This window comes from Ascaphus truei, chromosome 18, assembly GCF_040206685.1.
Source record: "Ascaphus truei isolate aAscTru1 chromosome 18, aAscTru1.hap1, whole genome shotgun sequence".
NCBI classification, from domain to species: domain Eukaryota; kingdom Metazoa; phylum Chordata; class Amphibia; order Anura; family Ascaphidae; genus Ascaphus; species Ascaphus truei.
The window spans coordinates 1,961,455-1,985,314 of record NC_134500.1 but is presented as its reverse complement, the minus strand read 5'-3'; the positions used below and the strand labels follow the sequence as shown (position 1 = coordinate 1,985,314).

Here is a 23,860-nt window from a genome sequence, read left to right as displayed (position 1 = left end):
TGCTCCCCTTTCTCACAGTGAAAGTGCTGGGTGGGTTATCAGCAGATGCTGCAAAACTACTCAGATAATTGCAGAACCTTTGAAGAATAATGCACTCCAGAATAAATATTGCTTTTAGAAGAAAATTATTTTGTTGCAGTGATTGCTACGATGCAAAAGAATGTGTTCAAATCTACACATGGTGTATGTTTATTTATAAATGTATTTATTTACAGCCTGATATTTTCTGATCTTATAAAACATGCAAAAATTTCCAAATATTCTCAAAATATATGTAAAAAAACAGAAGCAACCAACACAGCCTCCACAGTGTACAAATCACTTTAATGTAAACCAAATAAACCAGTATAAAATGCACCGACAAACATAACATATAAAGGAGCTCATTCAGCAGAGGCTTCGCTAGTCACAGATTGGCACTTTTATATTTTATGTTATATTTGTGCATGTTACACTGATGTTATTTGCTGATTTTTATTTCGTTTACATCACAGTGATTTTGACTCTGGAAGCTGTCTTGGGTCCTTCTGTGCTTTAGATATACAGTATCTGGCACCTCGGGAGTTTGACTTGAAGCTGCTGCAGCCTAAAGGAGAGACTTGTATCACTTGTTTAGATGTATTTCTGTTCTTATTTTGCCCTGATTTGATTTTGATTATTGCATTTCTACTTTTGAGTCTTGAGTGTGCTCCTTCTTTTATTTTTCATTCTGATTTTTATAGTAGGAGAAACATTAGCTACATCGTTTAATTATAGAGGGCAGATATATATTACCTACTTCTGCTTAAAGTCAACATAAATGCAAAGAAATATAGGTTTTTTATTCCTTGCCTCACTCGTTCTCTTCCATTTTCTACTTCTTAAAAGTATATCTTAAGTTGTAGATATAAAATGATTAACTTGTATTTCTTTTTTTTCTTTCTCTGAAGTGAGCCCTTCATCTGTTCCTCCTTTGAGTTCAGTTCCAGAAGACACAAGTGGAGAAGTATCCGTGGGTGTCAGCGGAGTTAGCGGTGAACCATCTGGAGAAATATCTGGAGAACGTGTCCCTAGTGGAGATGTTTCTGGAATTCATGAAGTCAGCGGGGAAACCTCAGGAATAGAAGAAAGTGGCTTGCCATCAGGGGCTGAGTTTTCAGGTGTACGTGACATTAGTGAAGGACCATCAGGAATGGAAGAAAGTGGCTTTCACTCTGGCACTGACTTTTCTGGAGAGATTGTAAGTGGTCTTCCTTCAGGGGACATTTCTGGTGAACAACCTTCAGGTGAAGTGGATATTAGTGGACTGACCTCCGGGATATTTGAAATCAGTGGGTTAACTTCTGGAGAAGAAGATTTATCTGGAGCTGTTTCTGGAGTTCCAGACATTAGTGGGCTGTCATCTGCTCCAATAGAAATCAGCGGACTATCTTCAGGAGTAACAGACATTAGTGGAGAGCCATCTGGAGTTGATTTTATTAGTGGTTTACCATCTGGATTTGAGTTAATTAGTGGTTTTCCATCTGGTATTGATGATATCAGTGGACTAACTTCGGGGTTCCCAACAATCACACACGTGGATACAACTTGGATAGAAGGTGTCACAAAAGCACCTGAAATTGAGGTGGAAGGAAAAGGAACAACTGAAGTCAGTGCGTCTGGGGAAATATCTGGGTTATCATCAGGGGAGATATCTGGGTTACCATCGGGGGCGATATCTGGGTTATCATCAGGAGAGATATCTGGGTTAACATCAGGGGAAATATCTGGGTTATCATCAGGGGAAATATCTGGGTTATCATCAGGGGAAATATCTGGGTTATCTTCAGGGGAGATATCTGAGTTAACATCAGGGGAAATATCTGGGTTATCTTCAGGTGATTTTAGTGGAATACCAACAGAATTAGAGCTAAGTGGTGAACCCTCTGGAATAGATGTCAGTGGAGAGCCCTCTGGATTCGTAGATGTGAGTGGAGAGGTTTCAGGACTGCTTGAAGGTAGTGGAGAACCCTCTGGATTGGACGTTAGTGGGGTTTCTTCTGGAATAATAGAAATTAGTGGGGACCTATCCGGGATCATTGACATTAGTGGTGAAGCATCTGGAGTAATTGATACAAGTGGAGAATTATCCGGGTTAAGAGAGTTCAGTGGAGAATCATCAGGAATATTAGACATTAGTGGTGAGTTATCTGGCCTAAGCGGTGAATCATCAGGCTTAATTGACATCAGTGGAGCCCCCTCTGGTCCCATTGATATCAGTGGAGAATTTTCTGGAATTATTGATATCAGTGGAGAACAATCTGGAATAATCGACTTTAGTGGTGTACCTTCTGGAGTTCCTGATCTTAGCGGACAACCCTCTGGATCAATTGATGTCAGTGGTCTTGCTTCTGGTATTTTTGATGAAAGTGGTGAATCTTCTGGTGTTACTCTCATAGATGATTCTTTAGTGGAACTTACTCAACCATCAGAGAAGGAAGAGGAAGGAAAAGGGTCAGTGGAAATAAGTGGCCTTTTTTCAGGAGATGAAGGCATCTCTGGGGACATATCTGGAAGTTTCTATGTCAGTGGTGAACATTCTGGTTTTGTAGACATCAGTGGATTTGTCTCAGGAGGTATCCCTAGCGGTGAGGAAGATGTTAGTAGATTTTCAAGTGGTGTAACTGACATAAGTGGAGAAACGTCTGGAATTGAATTTGTTAGCGGTGTGCCATCTGGGGATGAATTTGTTAGCGGTGTGCAATCAGGGGTTGAATTTGTTAGCGGTGTGCCATCTGGGGATGAATTTGTTAGCGGTGTGCAATCAGGGGTTGAATTTGTTAGCGGTATGACATCTGGAATCAAATTTGTTAGCGGTATGTCATCTGGGGATGAATTTGTTAGCGGTATGCCATCTGGGGATGAATTTGTTAGCGGTATGCCATCTGGGGTTGAATTTGTTAGCGGTATGCCATCTGGGGTTGAATTTGTTAGTGGTATGCCATCTGGGGTTGATGATTTAAGTGGACTACCATCTGGTTTCCCCACAATATCTCATTTAGACTCCAAACTAATAGAACTTCCAACACAGGCATCTGTTACACAAGAGGCAGGGGAAGGGCCATCAGGAATATTTGAGGTTAGTGGAATTTCTTCAGGAGAGGCATCTGGAATGATTGATTTCAGTGGCTTGCCATCAGGAACACAAGAATACAGTGGAGAGATTTCTAGCACCTCTGCTTCTGGATTTCCCATAATCACACTAATTACTGATGACTTAGTTGAAGCTGTGACAAAACCAACAGTTTCACAAGAGTTAGGCGGTGTGACCTTTCCATATATAATAGAAACGTCAGCTTCTGGTGATATTAGTGGTGAGACATCTTCAGTTCCTGAAACCAGTGGGGAACCATCTGGATTTGCTCTAACCAGTGGAGAACATGAAAGAATCGCAGAAGGAAGCACAGAAACCAGTGGTGACATCTCTGGACACCTTGCAGTTCCTATCCCAGATTTGTCAGGTGAAACATCTGTACCCGACATCATCATTAGTACTTCAATACCAGACAATGAGTTAACACTTATCTCCAAGGAACCTGAAGAAGCACAACAGGAAACCGAATTATCTACTTCAGTTGCCTCAGGAGAAGTAACAGACGAAGTAACAATTCAAGCAGTTACACTGCCAAGTCTGACAGAGGTTACGCCTCAAGTTCTTCCTGACACAACTGATGTTGAAGGTACTAAAAAAATATGTTTTATAACTATTAAATAAGCAGCAATTCTTTTCTCTAATTGTATGTGTGAGAAAGGTTCGGTGTCATAGAAACAATAAAATCCTTACCTAAGGATCAAATCAGGTCTGAGGTTTTACACCCGGCCCATACAGAAGGAGATTAGGCAGACCAGGGGGGTTGGGGGGGCAACCAGTTCGATTTTCCACCAACATTGCAAGAAACACATGAGCAATTACAACTATTTTGAGCCAACAGAGCCATGTTGCGTTCCCATATTAGGGAACCCCAGGAACCCCAGAACAAAAAGCAGATTAAAACCTTGAAGAAATCCGGCCTCCTCGGTTTGACCACCGCCAGTGCGCTTCTTTACTCTATCAGGAGCTCGGGGAAGAGCGGGCAGGATTCCTGCAGGCTGAACCCCCCGCAATGTCCGAGCCCTGAAAAGTACTAAGATTCCATTATACCAATCAATACATTTGACTTTTTACCTTGGTGGCAGAAAAAGTACTACTGCCATATTAATTATAAGGACCTTGGAAGATTTCACTAAAGCAAATACTGCTTGTGTTATTATTATTATTATTATTATTAAAGTACAATATTACATGTAGAAGATTCTTTATTTTTATTATCTTTGATACTGGTAAAAAAAATATTTTGAAGAATATAACAAAAATATCATATCCCTCTTTGTTTTAACTCCGCACAAACTGTTGATTTCCAGGAGCTAAAACTATATATTTTCAGAACTTTACTGACTCAAATACAACCAGTTTTCCACTTTATTTTATCGAGCAGGTAAGGAGAATTGAGCACATGGGCTTACATGGCCATTGATTCATGTTGGAGCACCATACAGCTTTTGTTTTTCACTTTATTTTATCAACCAGCCATAAACTGTAACCTTCAGTTAATTTCACCCATATTGAGGGAAGCTGAGTTTATATCTCTTAATGTAAGGAAGTGAGATACTGAGGTGCATGTAACAGAAAAAAGGTGTGTGATAACCTAACGAGATTTCCAATGACCGCAGGAATTATCGGATCATGTGCCAATCTGCCCTGTGGGAGTGGGACCTGTGTAGAAAAGGAAGGGAGAATTACCTGTCTGTGCCCGCCAGGATTTGGAGGAGATCATTGTGATATAGGTAAAATCTTACGTATTTTATTATTATGGTAAAGCGAATGCTTTTTTATAGAATAAAAAAAAGACAATACGTGTATGTTTACTAAATGAATCTTCATTCTTTTTTCATTTTCCTGCTTTTGCCTGTAATATTGACTCTATCGCTGGGAGAGAGGCAATGTTTTGCAGGCCCCTGTGGTAGTAAAGGGGATTGAAGAATAATGACACATTTTCTCACACCTGAAACAGCGGTGATAATAATATTATTTCATTTGAAAAGTTATGTCGACTACCTGGATGATTAATTTATGGTAAAGAAAGGCTAAATTATGCCAGATAATAACGCAGTGCATTTTGAGAAGCAATATGGAGACGATACTGGAAACCAAGGCTTTATCAGTTGCCGTGATGCAGAAATCTAGAATCTGTAGCTCTGTTAGTATTACCATGAATAGTAACGGAAACTCTTCAATCTTGATGACATTTAAGAGTTTGTTATGATGCTCCGCAATCTTAAAAGAATATAGTTGCAAGTTGAAGGCAGACAAGAAAATGTATCAAGATTAAACTTCGATCTGATATGAATCAAATTAGTAGGGGTGTCACATGTATTTAAAAAAATACAATAATCAATCAATAGTTTGGGAATTCTGTTTATTCCACTGAAATGCTGACTTACGTGTAAAATATTAGTTATTTTCTGTTTTGTATTGTAATTAAGAAACACATAGAATTAATAGAAATTGTAGTTTTTAAAATAATGTGTACATAAAACTTGCTTCCAACAGCCTGAAATTAATCTTCCTACCTATCACATCTGTGACCTTACATGTACCAGAAATAAAAGCCACACAGGAGCTCACATATTTCCCTTCCTCAGGCTCCTGCAATATTGATATTTGTCAAATCTTTCTCCAACTCTGTAAGTTATGATTATGTCTATATGTATAATACAGAATATACAAATACAGAGAATACATTGTAACTAATGTACTGTATGAATTGTTAGTGATTTCATACCTTTTCCAGTAACTAGAACAATTTTAGTTTAGTTATATTGATGATGCCCAAAGTAATTAACTCCTTTTAATAATAAAGTATTTAGTACAAGTATGTGTATAACTGTACATATAAAGATCTTTCAAAACTGTAAAATTCATTAACATTTTTACATCTCTGCATATAAATCTGAAATAAAATTCATATTGACACAAATTTTCAATAAAAATGTAGTAAGCATTAGAGATCTAATCTAGCACAAATGGGAAATCAATAATGATATAATGTGGTTTGGGATCATTTACTAACTAATACATTTCTCAGATAGAAATGAGGATTTCAGCGTATCGGAAGATACTTGCTCCAAATATTTACAAATTCATACTCTTTGTAATCTTTTTTTTTCACATCAAATTTTTATTGGATATCTGGTACAGACAGTAAGCAATCTTCCAACCCATTATCCTATATTAGTGTTACCAAATATCCCTTCTATACAATTTTTGTAAATTCGGTAAACAAAACAGAGCCAATAAGACAAGACACCACGAATAAAACAACTCGACTCCCTGGGGAGGCTCACAGACAGACTCTGACACATACCACAGAGGGGGGGAGGGGGGATTGTAATCATAGAGGATTTTCAGTTTTTTGTTGTCTGTTCTCAGAACTCAGTTATCATGGTAGCAGCTATCTCCTCAGTTCCAGTTGTGGTTCTGTCTCATCTTGTCTATAGTATCTTAACTGTCCGCCCTCACAGCCCAAACCCCCTCAATACCCCAAACACCCAAACCCCCTAAACTCCCAAACCCCCAAACATACAGTACAACCTCTATTTATTTGTTGCTCACTATCTTACTTGCAGGTAAACATTTCAGATGAATATTGTTCAGAAAATAAAGGGTCATATATGGGAATGGATCATTGTAGTTGTCTCTGAATACTGCCTACTTGATGAGAGAAAATTGTCCATACATGTGAATAAACAAAATTGTATTATTATCAAAAAGTTAAAGTCTCATAAAAAAGCATTAAAGTTATATATATATAACTGAGGAAGGTCACGTTGAGTGTACCGAAACGTTGGAGGTGGTGCCATGTTACTTTGATTACATCTGCATTGGAATCACTAAGACTGTGTGCTGTCTCGTTTTTTCCGGACTCCAATCTGGTAAATTCTATTTTTATATATATATATATATATATATATATATATATATATATATATATATATATATATATATATAACAAAAGTCCAGAAGATGAAATGATAAATCCAAAGCATTGAGTTTATACTATTGTACTGCGATTGTTTATCTCACAGCATTCATACACGAATTAACTGCTTCTGGCACAAAGAGTAGAATCGGGTCATTTATCAGAACCAGGGTAATGTTCCCCAAATCTGTACCACATTTATCAAATTAAAAGGAAAAAAACCAAACAGATTTTTTTTCAATTGGATTTTTTTAACCCCTTCGCTGCCAGTGAGGTTTTTAGGCCCCACGGGCACAAAATACGTTAAATAAATCTGTTGCTGCTTTTTTGCAACAGAGAGACTTATAAATGGCGTTTTTTGTTTTTTTCCTTCATTTTTTTTTATTATACAGGATTGAAGCAGGGGGTCTCCGGAGCTCACCCCTGCTAATTTGAACTCCGGGCACCCCCTGTTTCCAGAGATACAGACCTCCGAAAAGGGCGCCAGTATCTCCTGTAAGTTTAAAGCTCCCGCGTCACATGGGCCAATAGGAGGCCGCACTGGATGACATCACAGCTTCCTATTGGCCCCGCACGGTGTGGGAGCATTGAAAATCCGCCATAATGTAAACCCTCGAGCGGCTACTGGCACCTACCACAGAGGTTTGTATCTCTGGACGTTGGGGGTCCCTGCAGCTGAAATTAGTGGGGTTCAGCTCCGGGACCCCCTGCTTCAATCCATATAAAAATGGAAAAAAGGAGAGAGAAACCTGCGTGGATTGCCGCTTTAAATGCAGACGTGCATTGAGCATATGGAAAGTGAGCTGATTTGGGGGTGATTAGTTTGCTATTTGCCGATGTGATGTGTTTTGTTCTCCTGCTTTTGTTTTTCCCCAGGAATGCTGTGTTCCAGCAGCAGCAGCAGACCTGCTGGGGTGTAACGAGGAAGCTTAAAACTTCTAATCTCCTGCCTATTAAACCTCCCACCACTCCCTGCTGTCTGCTCCGCTTTAGCTAAATGCCTAATTTCCCCTTCTACCGCGTGCTTAAAACTTAATTGATGCTAATTAAAAAATTAAAAAGGAGAACTTGTTACTTGTTCGGCTGGTTCAAATTGCTGCTGCTTGCTGACATAAACAGGACATGCTGGCATTTTAAACATTAACCCATTCACCAATGGTGTTAAAAAGCCATACGGTCTTTAGTGTAGTGAGCAGCTAAATCCAAACGCTTAATACATTTCCATTGTTTCCATTGCAGAGTAGATTAAACACCTACTTACCAAGCAGTCAACACTGGTTATATGTGTGGGATTTCTGACCGGGTCACTGGTCACGGGTCACTGGTCACGGGTCACTGGGTCACTGGTCACGGGTCACGGGTCACGGGTCACTGGTCACGGGTCACTGGTCACGGGTCACTGGTCACGGGTCACTGGGTCACTGGTCACGGGTCACTGGGTCCATTTATTGAGAGCCGAGAGTGAGGTACATATTGCTCAGATGTTATTTGCACCAACTTGATAACTCTGTTAATGAAGCCGTTTTCTGAAACGTAAAGAGTGCGAGTTCCTTAAATACAATGTTGCCAACAAACCTCGCACTGACGAGACCCAAGAGGTGGAACCACGTGTCCGTGAGTTGGGTCACTGGCTCTGCACTTCTATAACCCAGGCTGTGCTGATAAGCTGTGTAATGCAGCAGGCAGGCGCTCACAGGGCCAGTGTTACAATGAATGACAAGAAAAGAGTGGCTCTCTGTGTGTGCTCATCTGCATGTCACTTCCCAGAATGCCTGGCTGCGGGGGAAGCTCTGTATGCTAAGAGATAATGGGGAAAGACAGGTTTGCAGACCTGCCTGAAACCTGCAAATGCACCACAAGTGGTATCTGTATTTACTGGAGGGTTTTTGTCACTTTTTCACCTACCAAATCTTTTTAATGTCCGGTTAAATATAATGCAAATATGCTTCATAAATTAACATAACTCAGATTGTGCTCAAACTGCATTTAATGTAATGTCTAAAACCCTCCCTGGTTGCGGATAAATGACCCTACAGAGGCAAAATCAAAATACCTAATTGTTTGATTTTTGATCGATGGGAGGGGTATATTCCTCATCCAAGAAATATTATTTACGAAAACGCAAATGATGTCGCCACATTACATTACATTTGGATAAATTAAATAACACCAGGGAAATGCCACACAATAAATGGAGCTTGTGTGCTGATATGAGCAGAGGAAACCTCGTGCTGGTGTTCAGTGCTCACATATAATAGTAACCTCTTGAACCCTCTATAGGGATAATTATGTGAAGTTTTTAACCTATTCACATCCCATGTCGCTAATTCCCTAGGATTTGAAGTGATTAACTATGTCAGAAAATTGATGATTGCTCAATGTATTTGTAACACAGTGTCTTTATTATTTAGAACACATTTGTGAATGTAATGTGACTAAATTATAGCTGAAAGTTGACAGTTATGTTCGGTATGACACTACAAATCCATTTACTCCTTTTTGCTGTGTCCTAAATTATTCATAGTCGAGCTATTTTGCAGAATTAAGACTTGTCACATGAAATAAGTCTAATATATTTTCAGCAGGTACCGTTTGAGCTTTCTCTAGGAGAATGTAAAAAATTCCAAATGTAGACGATTGGTTTACGTTCAGTATTCTCTGGTGTCTGTACCCTGCACCCTAATGTCCCTTTCATCTAACATCTTCAGCAACAGCAAGTCTGTCAGCAAAAGAGAACAATCTCCACTCAAATGTCAGAGCTATTAACCCAAGCGAAGCAGTAAACTCGCCCTGTTTACATCTTCAACCCCAATTTCTAAACATAGCAGCTCTGAGCCATATACACATTTGTAGATATAAGAATTCTTAAACATATAAAGATATATATTATTGGAGTTGTGCAACACAGAGGCCTAACATGACTTCTCACAGAACTGTGAAGCTATATAGATATTGGCATACATATTAAAATGAAGTTATATCATGCACAATAATAATATGTTCTTGTATAGCGCTGCTAGTTTTACGTAGTGCTTTACAAAGACATTTTGCAGGCACAGGTCCCTATCCGTGGATCTTACAATCTATGTTTTTGGTGCCTGAGGCACAGGGAGATAAAGTGACTTACCCAAGGTCACAAGGAGTGCAAGTCAGTGTCTTTACTCACGGAGCTACCCCTGAATTTGTAGTATTAAAAAGGGAGATATTTATGACCCTGATAAGTGGAGAGCACAAGGCATGATGGGAGTCTTCTCATCCCTCCACACAATGGCTGGATCAGGGACGTGTATGTATATATATATATATATATATATATATATATATATACAGTGGTTGACAAATCACCAAAAAATCTACTCACCACACAAAATAATCTACTCGCCACCAAGTACCAAACGTGTGCTGCTTGGGCCAATATTTACTCGCCCGGGGGTTAAATCCACTCGCCCGGGGCGAGCAAATGTATATGTTTGTCGAACACTGTATATATATATATATATATATATATATATATATATATGTATATATATATATATTATAATAATAAAAAGGTCAGTTGGCACTGCCATAAACAAAGTACGATGGTTGGTGCATGTCCCATAAAGATAATGCAGTTATATGATACCGTTTGGAATCCGGAATTAAGAGACAGCCCACAAGGGGGTAGTTGAGAAAAAAAGTGTATTTAGTGGTACATCAAAAACCAAAGTTTCGGTCCTCGTGGAGGGACTTCCATCACCCTGAGGAAGGTCCCTCCACGAGGACCGAAACATTGGTTTATGATGTACCACTTTCACTAAATACACTTTTTTTCTCAACTACCCCCTTGTGGGCTGTCTCTTGATTTCGGACTCCAAACAGTATAGTATAACTATATATGTATATGTATATACAGTATACACACACACACACACACACAATGGCTGGATCAGTGATGTATATATATATATATATATATATATGTATATATATATATATATATATATATATATATGTGTGTGTGTGTGTGTGTATGTATAGGTGTAGATAAATATAAACAGTATAAAGGATGAAAAAGGCCAGGCTTCCAGAAACTAGGTGTATAACTACATATTCTGAGCCTCAACACCAGTATTTAAAAAAAAATATATATACATATATATATGTATATATACTGTATTTATATATATATATATAGCAATTCACGAGCAGCAGCATCTGAAGCAGCACAGAACAAGTAATCAGAGAGGTTCTCCTTTTTGGGCCAGGATAGCAGCATGAGACCTAATGACAGAACGTTGATTTCTTACAGACATTGATGAGTGCCACTCAAGCCCCTGTGTGAATGGAGCTACCTGCGTTGATGGCATCGACTCATTCAAATGCTTATGCCTTCCCAGCTACGGAGGGGACCTATGCCAGATCGGTACGACCAATGTGGCTTGAGCTAATTTTACTAACAACTACATCCAAAGCAAACAAACCGGACCCTCTCGAAAACAAAGGGCTGTGCTTGTTTCTGTGGGCTACTTCCTAATACAGGGATACCTGTGAGAGCAGAGTGACGCGGCTGGATAACCTACGTTTGTTTCATTCAGTTTCTCTCGTGTTTTTCTCTAGCGTTTCTTCATTTTCAGCTTTTCTCCAGCTCCCAGAAGATGTCCTGTTTAGGAGCTCGCCAACGCTCTGAAAGTTTCTCCCATTCTTCTTCTCTTAGAAGCTTTCACCCCGTTTCCCTTTCTACAACCAGCTGCTTCCCTAATATTACAATATTAGGCACTCAAACAAGACTACAGATTACTCTGGCACACATAGGGTTGCCAGGTAGTTTTTTTCAAAAAAACTTGACCCAATGATGAAAGGTGCGACATGCTTGAGACAGATACACACACCATTTCCCATCTCTCTCCACTCCATGCTGTTTCCTCCTCTCCTTGGCCCCACTCCCAGGCTCCTGACACCTCCCCCTGACTGGCAGCATTACCTAGTAGCATCCAATCAGGATGGAGAAAGCTGCCTAGCCCCGGAGCAGCAGACCTGCTCTCTCCCTGCTTGGGGAAATCCCACAACCCTCCAAGTCGGTCAGGTCACTATGTCCAGAGAGGTAATTTACACATACATGTCCAGTATTACCTCTAATATTTTACTGGACAGAGTGTCCAAATACAGGATACAGGTTCAATACTGGACACCTGGCAACCCTAGGCACACACAGGTTTAAGCAGCATTGTTAGAACAAGCCCGTTCTAAACATATTCCAGGGATATCATCATTAATGACTGGTCTGTCTCCAATTATTTTTTAACCCAAAAGGGAAAATTTTCTAAATTGATAACTCAGATTCTGTGTCTGCTGCTATGAAAATGTCCGTAGACAATAGACAATCACTACTAAATCTTCCCCAAATGTTCTATTTACACCTACAGAGACCAGTAATGGAGTAATTATCCACGCCTGTGAGTGACATCACAAAGTCATCATGATGTGTCATATGCCTAAATGTTGAGACAACTTTACATTTTAACAAAAGGAGCTATGTTGTCATAATTTATTACTCAGAAGAAATGGGTACTTATAATAGCTCATTTACTTTGGTATATTCTCTGCTGTTAGTTGGGGCAAAAGTGAAAAGAAAATGTTTCATAAAAAAAACTTTGTAATAATCACCTAAAATAACTTCACAAAACAAAAATATGGAACTTGAATAGCAAAATCTGTGCTCTGTTACATAGACAATAATCTGTCGTTAAGAGGAATTTGTATTTCTTTGTTACAGGAAGGTCAATGCTAAAATGGAACAATACACAAAGCTATTCATTGTCTAATTGTCTGTGTTAGACAATTGTCAACTTAGAGGTAATATTCTACCAGAGATCAAAATGATTAAATGACTTTATTTTTTCATTTGAATTGCTTTCTTTCAAAAAAAATAATTTGACTATTGCAAAAGGCATTTGTTTCCAATTCCTAAATTAATTCCCAAATGTTAATAATGAAATTAGTAGTTTTTTTATTGGATAAACACTTATTTTATATTAATACTTTAGCAAAAAATTACTTAGTAAAATTCTATTGTTAATAATGTAATCTAAACATTACTGCAATTAAACACAAAGAAGTCACGTTTAATTGTGAACAATGAGTTCATTAATACGTGTGAATTAAGTCAAATGTTGTGAGATTTCTTAAATGTTTTAACAGCGCGTAAGTCTCAGATTCAATTTATAACGAAACATCAAATATCGCTGAGTAGCCAGCCTAGATGAAAGGGAGTGAGCTAATTGTGGGTATACAAGTTGGTGTTGAGAGCCCATTGTGGGTATACAAGTTGGTGTTGAGAGCCCATTGTGGGTATACAAGTTGGTGGTGTTGAGAGTCCATTGTGGGTATACAAGTTGGTGTTTAGAGCCCATTGTGGGTATACAAGTTGGTGTTTAGAGCCCATTGTGGGTAAACAAGTTGGTGTTGACAGCTCATTGTGGGTATACAAGTTGGTGTTGAGAGCCCATTGTGGGTAAACAAGTTGGTGTTGAGAGTGCATTGTGGGTATACAAGTTGGTGTTTAGAGCTCATTGTGGGTATACAAGTTGGTGTTTAGAGCTCATTGTGGGTATACAAGTTGGTGTTTAGAGCTTATTGTCTGTATACAAGCTGGTGTTTAATACGTGTGAATTAAGTCAAATGTTGTGAGATTTCTTAAATGTTTTAACAGCGCGTAAGTCTCAGATTCAATTTATAACGAAACATCAAATATCGCTGAGTAGCCAGCCTAGATGAAAGGGAGTGAGCTAATTGTGGGTATACAAGTTGGTGTTGAGAGCCCATTGTGGGTATACAAGTTGGTGTTGAGAGCCCATTGTGGGTATACAAGTTGGTGGTGTTGAGAGTCCATTGTGGGTATACAAGTTGGTGTTTAGAGCCCATTGTGGGTATACAAGTTGGTGTTTAGAGCCCATTGTGGGTAAACAAGTTGGTGTTGACAGCTCATTGTGGGTATACAAGTTGGTGTTGAGAGCCCATTGTGGGTAAACAAGTTGGTGTTGAGAGTGCATTGTGGGTATACAAGTTGGTGTTTAGAGCTCATTGTGGGTATACAAGTTGGTGTTTAGAGCTCATTGTGGGTATACAAGTTGGTGTTTAGAGCTTATTGTCTGTATACAAGCTGGTGTTTAGAGTACATTTTGGGTATACAAGTTGGTGTTTAGAGTGCATTTTGGGTATACAAGTTGGTGTTTCGAGCTCGTTGTAGATATACTAGTTGGTACATCTAGTTACCAACATTGCAAGACTTTATTGCCACAAAAAATAAGCCAGGTATATAGGTTTACGGATGTGTAAGAATATAGTGAGAAACCATTAATTAAGTTGGGCTGATGGTTAAATATAATTGTAGTTTTTCTGACAATTCTAAATAATACATCCTGGACCCTTCTGATGGCAAATAGGTCACAAAGAGCCCCAGCACATTTTTATTTATTTGTATTTTTAAAGAACCATTTCAAAATTATTGCCCGCACAAGCAACACAACTGGCCCATTTTGCCTGTAGCCAGCTGTCTGTTTTATTAAATATTTAGCTAGTAGTTAATACCATTTTTGGACCAATAACTAATATGTAAGATATTTTTGCCCCAATTAACTGAGAAAGGCAAAAACAGATTTTAAATGCTGTCCTTCAATTAATAAAGATGATTGTGTAGGAGCACGAAAGTGCGCGGGGAAGATATATATTAAGTGGATGGTGATTATAGTGTGTGACTTATTTCATACATTTTAAGGAAGGTCAAAGTTTGAGATATTAGGAAATAAGCCAATTAGGAGGTGCACTTGAAGGCAACATTTCAAAAAATGCTTACAAGACAACAAAAAAACAGATTTGTCTGTTAGTCAGTGTGGCTCAGGCTTCCGATTTCTCTGAGTTACTTAAATTATTGGCATAAACATCATAGTTGTTAACCAGAAAATGTTATGTCCACCTCCCCTAGTCGCACAACCGTATCTAAGAATTATGAAGGAACCTGCAGCTGAAACCTCTTTCTTTCTTACCTCTATTAGCCATTAACGTCTGTATGTGTGTGAGGTGTATGATTACATTTTTATTGAGGTTGTCACTTTCTCTTCCTTTTCACTCAACATTTCCAGGTAAAAGTAAAATGTCTTACTTCTTCCGTCATTTGCTCGTTTCCCCTAATGTCACTTTTGGATTCTACAGGTTCTGATCACCAGCCATGAACACCTCAAGAAGCCGCATGGTCCACACACCACTTCCCACTTTTCCCCCCGTCCTTTCACTTTTTTCTTGTATCTCCTAGATATGGAGGTGTGCGAGGATGACTGGACCAAGTTTCAAGGTCACTGCTACAAGCACTTTTCAGACAGAGAAACTTGGGTGGATGCAGAAACTCAATGTCGAAATCAACAGTCCCATCTTTCTAGTATCCTTTCACCTGAAGAGCAAATGTTTGTGAACGGTGAGTCCTGCTTCAGAGGAACGGTAAGAATACTGATCCATGTTTCATTCTCCAGACTGGATACTGTGTGTTTGCAGCCTAAGAACATTTCTCTTTCATTTGTTGGAGAGAAGGAGACCTGTCACTTTCTCCCAATTCTATGCCAAATTCCGAGAAAATAAATCCTGCTTCAAGAACTTAAATCAGGGACACTGAATAGCAGCCCATTGATCAGGTAACGGAGGGGGGCTCAATTCCAGTCCTCAAGCCCCCTCAACAGGTCAGGTTTTCAGGCTATCCCTACTTCTGCACAGATGGCTCAATCAGTCCCTGCTTCAGCACAGGTGACTCAATCAGAGGCTCAGTCTTTGATTGAGCCACCTCTGTTGAAGCAGGGATATCCTAAAAACCTGACCTGTTGGGGGGCTTGAGGAATGGAGATGAGCCCCCCTGAGTTAAAGCATTCAGAAGTGGTAATGCACCAGTGACGTGAGATTTAAGGAAGCTTCTTCGTTCCAAGCTAAAAAACAGCTCAATGACGTCACCGACCTGGAAGTATGAAGAGTCTGTATTTACACCTTATTGCTGGCTTTGTGAAAGGATGAAAAGCCATTGTTATTAACTACGCTTGCAGATCGCCATTGCGTATCATGTACACAGTACAAAAGTTATTTCTGAACTATGCTTAAACTTCCCAAATTGTGAGAATTTTATTGTCACTATAATGGAATTAAATACAAATGCTTTTTATTTGTAATGTGGGATCATTTTTGCTTGAAGGAAAAATAAACATCTTTTGTCCCTGCTGTGTGTTTGCCACGTATAAATAATTTCATTCATTCAATACAGGCAATGCTCAGGATTACCAGTGGATTGGGCTGAATGATAAAACAATTGAAAATGACTTTCGCTGGTCTGATGGAAACTCATTGGTGAGTAATGCTATCAAACCAAATTATTCTCCTGCACTCCCTTCTAGATGGCCATAATAGTCCTTGCTCTATTATGCAAGCCAGGGTCTAAAACAGGGGTTCTTAACTTGTGGTTCATTGACCCCCTGGGGGTCCATGGAGCAGGTCCCGGGGTCCGTGAAAACAAATACATTTTTAGAACTGCCTAAAATGGAACCGTAAAAATGTAACAAATGAAAACTCTGACGATATTTAAGTTCAGCAAAGCACTAAAAGCAACCATAAAGAATCAAGGGTCCGTAGGTTCAAAAAGGTTAAGAACGACTGGTCTTCAAGGTCTAAGATTAAGGTAATCATGGCAATAAATGAATGCAGATATGGGCATTTCCATCTAGCACCTCTTAGCCTCAGTATATCATGGGGCTGAGGTCTACCCGTGTGTGTCAAATTATGGTTTGGCAGGTGTCAATAAGAATAGTTCTAGAGGCGTTATATGACACACACGTGTCACATGGCACAAACCTCAGTAACAATTTCAGACCATTCTTTCAAACACATTGTATGACACAGCTGTTACATGTGACACATTGTATGACACAGCCGTTACATGTGACACATTGTATGACACAGCCGTTACATGTGACACATTGTATGACACAGCCGTTACATGTGACACATTGTATGACACAGCCGTTACATGTGACACATTATATGACACAGCCGTTACATGTGACACATTGTATGACACAGCCGTTACATGTGACACATTGTATGACACAGCCGTTACATGTGACACATTGTATGACACAGCCGTTACATGTGACACATTGTATGACACAGCCGTTACATGTGACACATTGTATGACACAGCCGTTACATGTGACACATTGTATGACACAGCCGTTACATGTGACACATTGTATGACACAGCCGTTACATGTGACACATTGTATGACACAGCCGTTACATGTGACACGTGATTTTTTTTATATGAATACATTGACCCACTTTTCTTCTACTAGCAATATGAAAACTGGAGACCAAATCAGCCGGATAACTTCTTCGCCACAGGGGAAGACTGCGTGGTGATGATCTGGCATGAAAGAGGAGAATGGAACGATGTGCCGTGTAACTACCACTTGCCATTCACATGCAAGAAAGGAACAGGTACGGTCCAAGCAAAGCAAACGGCAAAGGAAAGGGCAAAACCGCCAACAAAAGGGCTTCCCAAATGGTGGTGCGTTTTTTAAGCATTAACACGAAAGTAAAAGTTCTCCTTAATTGTGTTAGAAATGAGTTTTTAGTAACTTTTCTGGGTCAGGCCTTTTGAAAACATCTGATCACAAAACTTTGAGGTCTCAAAGAATAATCACCCTCCCCCCTCACCATTCACCTGATTGGAGAACATCCTTATGATATGAGATGGTCTCTATAAGGCTGACGAACATGTCAGGACAGGTGGAGGCTGACGAACATGTCAGGACAGGTGGAGGCTGACGAACATGTCAGGACAGGTGGAGCTCCGACAGCTACGGATCAGATAAGATTTTTTTTTTAAATGGGCATTTCTGCATTTATTTAAGTAAATAAGAGCAATGTACAGAGTCTCACTATGATATGTTCCTGATTATACATATCTATACATATATGTGTGTGTACACGGATCTCTCTCTTTATACACACACACCTTAGGGTGCAGACTTCTGCTACTTTATGGAGTCGCTGCTCCGTACATTATTTACATGACGGAAAGCCTAATTCCAGAGCGCCCATCACTGCCCTGAGAGCAACATAGTAACCAACTTTAAACCAGTCAGACTAGCTGCGTATGATATTTTTATACCATGTCACCTCGGCATCTCTCATTCCCGGCTGCTTTTATAGTCTAACAAAAGAAAAGCGTTTGGGGCCTTTTTCATTAGCAACAGCGTTTTTTCTCTTCAAGGAAAACCTTGTAGATATTGTTGCTAAGCATCTGAGACATAGCAAAATATGCCACCGAATATAAATATCCCCATCACTAAATCTAACCAAAGATAATAGGAAGACATTGCATAGTCATTTACAAAAGTTTTCAATTAGTGCTACTATTATTTATTCTGCGCTACATTTCAGTGCCAGCCTGAGAATCTCTGTTTGTAACTTCCATGACTAGCAGGACACAATGAGCCAACTGCGTGTTTAGCAGCCATCCTGCCAGAGGCACTGGTGTGAAGCCAAGATCTCTTGTTCCCGTTGGCCCTTCCACCTTATTACATCTCATTTTACAGCAGCAGTGACACAAACTCACACACTTTGGGATAAGTGGCTGATTGGGTTATCAACTATGTAAATATCAATACTTTGAGCGCAGTGGGTGGGACTAAAGAGCCCCTGAAGATATGTTGTCATGTGCTGCAGATTTTAAACTTCTTATCCCCTTCCTGCCCTGACTGTGGAGGAGAGAAGCGCAAGCACCCACCTGGTGCAAGTTGCACCAAAATGTTCCAGGTCTTCCTTGCGATGTGATGATGAGAGATTTTGAGACTCAGCCATTTAGCTGCAGTCATGAAAATAGGAGACGGCAATTAATAGGTAGTGTGTTACTAATGAGCTCTCTCGTTCCAGTGGCTTGTGGTGATCCTCCAGTGTTAGAAAACGCCAAGACTTTAGGAAGGAGAAAAGATCGCTATGAAATCAGCTCACTAGTGCGGTATCAGTGTAACCAAGGCTACCTGCAGCGCCATGTCCCCATAATCCGGTGCCTACCAAGTGGGCACTGGGACGAGCCGCGGATACAGTGCATAGACCGTAAGTATTTGCAACGGGTAATCAGCTCGGTTCAGTCATTTTTACATTGTTGCATCATAAAAATATTTCTGTTTTTGAAGAAAACTTTCTGTCCAGTAGTTCCCCTTGGGTCACAACTCCCAGATCACTACAGGCGCGCAAACGTCAAACTCGCGTCGCAACATTTTTTTGCGTTTTCCCGTCAATGTTGCATTTTCTTCACATTTTGAGAATGTTCTCTTTGCTCAAGAATACTGATAAATATACTTAAATGCAATATTTTATTGTAAACCTTTGAGAGTTTTGCCCAAAGTTTGGCAAAATGGCAGTATATATAAAGACTAGGTCAGTATATATAGGGCAGTATATATAAAGACTAGGTCAGTATATATAGGGCAGTATATATAAAGACTAGGGGACCTTACGTCACATGACCAGATTTGTGAGAAATCAATGTAACTTTGTAACAACTTCCCTGAAAATAATATTAGCAAATGTTGCCTGGTTCACGAATTTCATTAAGAAAATGAACAACATAATTCTGCCCCAAAGAGCTTACAATCTAAGTGTTATGTTGGGAGACTTGCAGACACTTTAGGAGTAAAAAGTGCATTATTAGAAGTGGGAGGTCAAGCACATCTGGAGTTCATAGCAGAGACGTCTCAAATATACAGTAACACCTGTATAACACCAAACATTTAACAATATTCGCACGTACGTGCTATGCCTACCCCGGCTGTTATTGCACATGTGCTTGTTTTAACATGTCAGGTCAATAGAGCACAGAATACCTCATACAACGTCTAACGTCCTTCCAGAAGTGGAATAGTGAGCAATGATTGGAAATCCCGTGAGTTATTTACATATTCTGCCATCACTCGATCCCTATGTATTTGTTGACCAGGAAACTGCAAGGGAATGGTAACTGGATTATTGCTAGTTCGGGGCATCCCTATAATGATTTATGTGGTTATTACAAAGATTGTGCATTTTAGAAATGTATGCCTGGATAGTATTCCAGGACTGGTTTTAACACATTGCTAAATCATTTTCATATTGCAATTTAAAGCTTCAGAGAACAAACAATCATTGTTGCATTACCTTAAATCCATGTACATTTCTGGGTGCCATGAAATATAAATAAAAGCTTATACGGTCAGAACAATTATAACCAACAAGAATCACACCGCTCAGAACAAAAATAATCATTTCTCCTTTAAGACAAAATCAGCCAACAGACATTTGAAATGTTTGTATTTGTTAAACACAATATAAAAAGAAACACTCAGCTTTTCTATGTCCAAAAGCTGTAAAATAAAAGAATTGATAATTTGTTACTGTAATTTTACCAGCAGGAGAGATGGAATTCATGCAAGCTCACACGTGTACACTGCACGTCTGCTCACACGTGTACACTGCACGTCTGCTCACACGTGTACACTGCACATCTGCTCACACGTGTACACTGCACGCGTGTACACTGCACGCCTGCTCACACGTGTACATTGCACGTCTGCTCACACGTGTACACTGCACGTGTGTACACTGCACGCCTGCTCACATGTGTACATTGCATGCCTAATCATGCGTGTACAGTGCACGCCTGCTCTCACGTGTACACTGCACGCCTGCTCACACTTGTACACAGCACGCCTGCTCACACATGTACCCTGCATGCCTGGTCACGCGTGTACACTGCATGCGTGCTCACGCATGTTTGCTTTAAATGATCTGCAGACAGGAGTGTTTAGTTGGTTAAAGGAGCAATGCTTCCTCTTCAGTTTGCTCAGCACGTGAACGCTAACCCTTGTAGTATAATGGCAGGTCCATAGTAGGAGCGCGCTCAGTCGTCACGCGCGCCTGTACCCGAGGAGGGTCCTGAAGGGTTGCGCAATGGGGGCGTGGCGAAGGCGTGCCCGTGACATCACATGAGCAGTTCGCCCTCATTGGCTCAACAGGAAGAGTTGGGTTATTGTCTAAATTAACATGTTATCCACAAACCTAATTCTATGGAAAACCCCCATCTTAGTAGCTAGGCAGAACGGCGTATTAGCAGAACCTCCAGCCATCTTCCAATCGCTGGGGCGTCAGTCTTGGCGTTACTTGGAGAAGATAGGCAAATGACACCGGGAAATAATGCTATGTTATTTAAATCCTGCCTACCTGGGCGTTACACCCATCGGGGACAGTAACGTCAAGTTTAAGTATAACTTAAATAAAATAATGTTAAGTCCCTGCATTCATTTCAATGGACTTGAGTGGACAGAAGAGGATATTTCCTGATCACTAATGTCCATTCTGGTTATCGTTACGCTCATTACGGGAGAAAACATGGCATGTTATTCTCCTTTGTGGATACAGCACTGCGCTCAACATGGTGTTAAGTTAGGGTAACAGAGCTTAGTGCAGGGGTGGGCAACTCCACTCCCAAAGGGTCACCAACAGGTCTGGTTTTCAGGATATCCCTGCTTCAGCACAGCTGCTATCTTTGACTGAGCCATGATTAAGCCACCTGTGCTGAAGCAGGGATATCCTGCAAACCCAACATGCTGGTGACCTTTGAGGACAGGGGTTTCTCACCCCTGGCTTGGTGCATTTACTCCTTCTTGCCCTAATAGGGGATGCCCTGAAGCCTATCATTAGCCATCCAAATACTGGGAGGGGTCTGTCCCTTCTATATATTCTAATTGAATACATTATTTTTATCCTTTAATTACTGTGTAAGAGAAATATTATTCGCTCCCGTTTTGAGATGGAGCAGGGGTTTACAAAGTGGAAGCTCTTATAGTAAAAACACATCACAACCTCACAAAACATCGTGATTTTCTTTCCTTTCGTTCCCTGCAGCTTCCACTTACAGACACAAGAGAAGTCCCAGAAGTCGGTCGAGAGCCATTGGCAGAGCTGCACAGAGAAAAGCCCATTAAAAAAGGAAACGGACAAAAAAAATACTGTAAAGAACATTATATTAACAATGTCAATTTGTTTTTGTTTTGTCATATAAGGAGTTTATATTCAAGAAAACCCAAGCTGTATATAAAAAAAGCACCAAAGCAAATTAGGTTTCAGCATTTTTACTAATGGTCAATCAAGTGGCTTTGTGCGTCTCCTGCTGTGCCTTTCTTCATAGGGTTAAGTGGGGTGGAAAGAAGTTAAGAGGAAATAGAAAGGCTACATGAAACCATAAAGACTATTTCCCCATTGTTTCATAATTAATTATAATATGTGACTATAATGTGATATTTTTATTATTTAAACTCCAGGCTGGCCGAATAAAAAAAATATAAATATATTAAAGGTCACCAACGCATTGCACATCAAGGACCTTGAATAAATAATTGTGAACTGTTGCTGAATGTATCTCAAATGTGAGAGGACAAAGGGGTGGGTGGGTGGTAGATTAAGAGGAGAAAGGCTCTGTCCACATGAGAGCTTTTAAATTAGTAAATATAAACCCAAAACTGATTTAAAAGCAGCTGTCAGGATGTGTTTGCCACACTCACTGCAGTGCCCAGATAGTTTGTCACCCCTCTTTTAATCCTAGGAGTGAGCCTGTAATGTTACTGCATTGCAATACTATGATTAAAACATCATCGGAACCTATAGTATCTCGTTAAGACAGGATTTATTCCACCTTCAACCAGAGCCTATACTATCCATGCACACCCATCCAGTGTTGGCCTGAAGAGCCAATTCAAATACATTTCAGTATTGAAGCATATTTTGGGTTATTTGCACACAATTAGCATACAAATACTGCACTTATGTAATAATGCACTTAGTTAACATCCTGTAACATACATCATTGCATCATTGCAGGTTTTATTCCTTACAAGTTAACATATTCACTAAAGTTAGAAGTGGATTTATATTCTTTCAGGCAGTGAGTTTCGAGTTGAGGGAGATGTTGAAGACAGCAAGTAATGGTCGGATAATGTACTTGTACGTCTCATTCATATAGGAAACCTCCCTCACTCATTTTGCAAAGCTGTCCCCATCAGCAATGGCCTTCTAGACATCAAGGGGGTATTTCATTAATATGAAAAATATTCAAATCTATAGTCATTATTTTGGTCAGGAACCAACAAATCTAACTCTTGGACCTTGAAAGTGATTTATTTGTATTTGCAGAATGAGATTTTTCTCGTCTGGAGAAAGATGTCATTTGTAGCAGATGAGTTAAACCAACATATTGTGTCAACTCAACTTGAATAAAACCTGCAATGTGGCTTCTAATGGTTAAAACTGCAGAACACGCTGACCTAGCTTCATATGGACAGAGGTTCTGAAAGCACAAGTATACCGTGAGTCCACCATTACTCTGCTTCCCCTGCATTTCCAGCGCCATTTGTGTCTCTTGTTTTGTAGTCTCTTAATGCCACCCCCATAGTAGGAAGAGACGCCCACTCTCCGGGGACCGTGCAGTGCATGATGTTTCCGTGCACCTATTTATATAAAAAAATAATGTTATTAAAACAATTGGAGCACTAATTTGTTTTATTTTTTATTTAAATGAAGTTGCGATAGTCTCCTAGACTTCTGAAGGAGCCTCTGTGTGTTTTGTCATGTACAACATTTTCTATATTTTTTTGTAAAAAGCAAAACAAATATTTTATAAAGGGTGTGCATAGAGAGAAGACAGAGAAAAGAATGTTTCTAACACCAAAAAACCATTGTGAAACGTGTATAATAAAATGCGAACCTGTTGTATTTTA

The 23,860-nt window shown here is 39.7% G+C and overlaps 1 protein-coding gene across 2 annotated transcripts in view; it reads left to right on the top strand.

The window, feature by feature from the left end:
* ACAN (aggrecan) overlaps positions 1–23,860 on the top strand; it is a 63,176-nt gene extending 39,316 nt beyond the window's left edge. The window contains exons 12-19 of one of the 2 annotated variants that reach the window (XM_075575187.1): positions 930–3,698; positions 4,729–4,842; positions 11,329–11,442; positions 15,328–15,486; positions 16,315–16,397; positions 17,399–17,543; positions 18,984–19,166; positions 21,993–23,860. In XM_075575187.1, coding sequence (XP_075431302.1) covers positions 930–3,698; positions 4,729–4,842; positions 11,329–11,442; positions 15,328–15,486; positions 16,315–16,397; positions 17,399–17,543; positions 18,984–19,166; positions 21,993–22,072 — 3,647 coding nt within the window. In that variant the 3' untranslated portion in view covers positions 22,073–23,860. The remainder of the gene's footprint in view (positions 1–929; positions 3,699–4,728; positions 4,843–11,328; positions 11,443–15,327; positions 15,487–16,314; positions 16,398–17,398; positions 17,544–18,983; positions 19,167–21,992) is intronic. The other variant, XM_075575188.1, reaches the window with a different exon arrangement.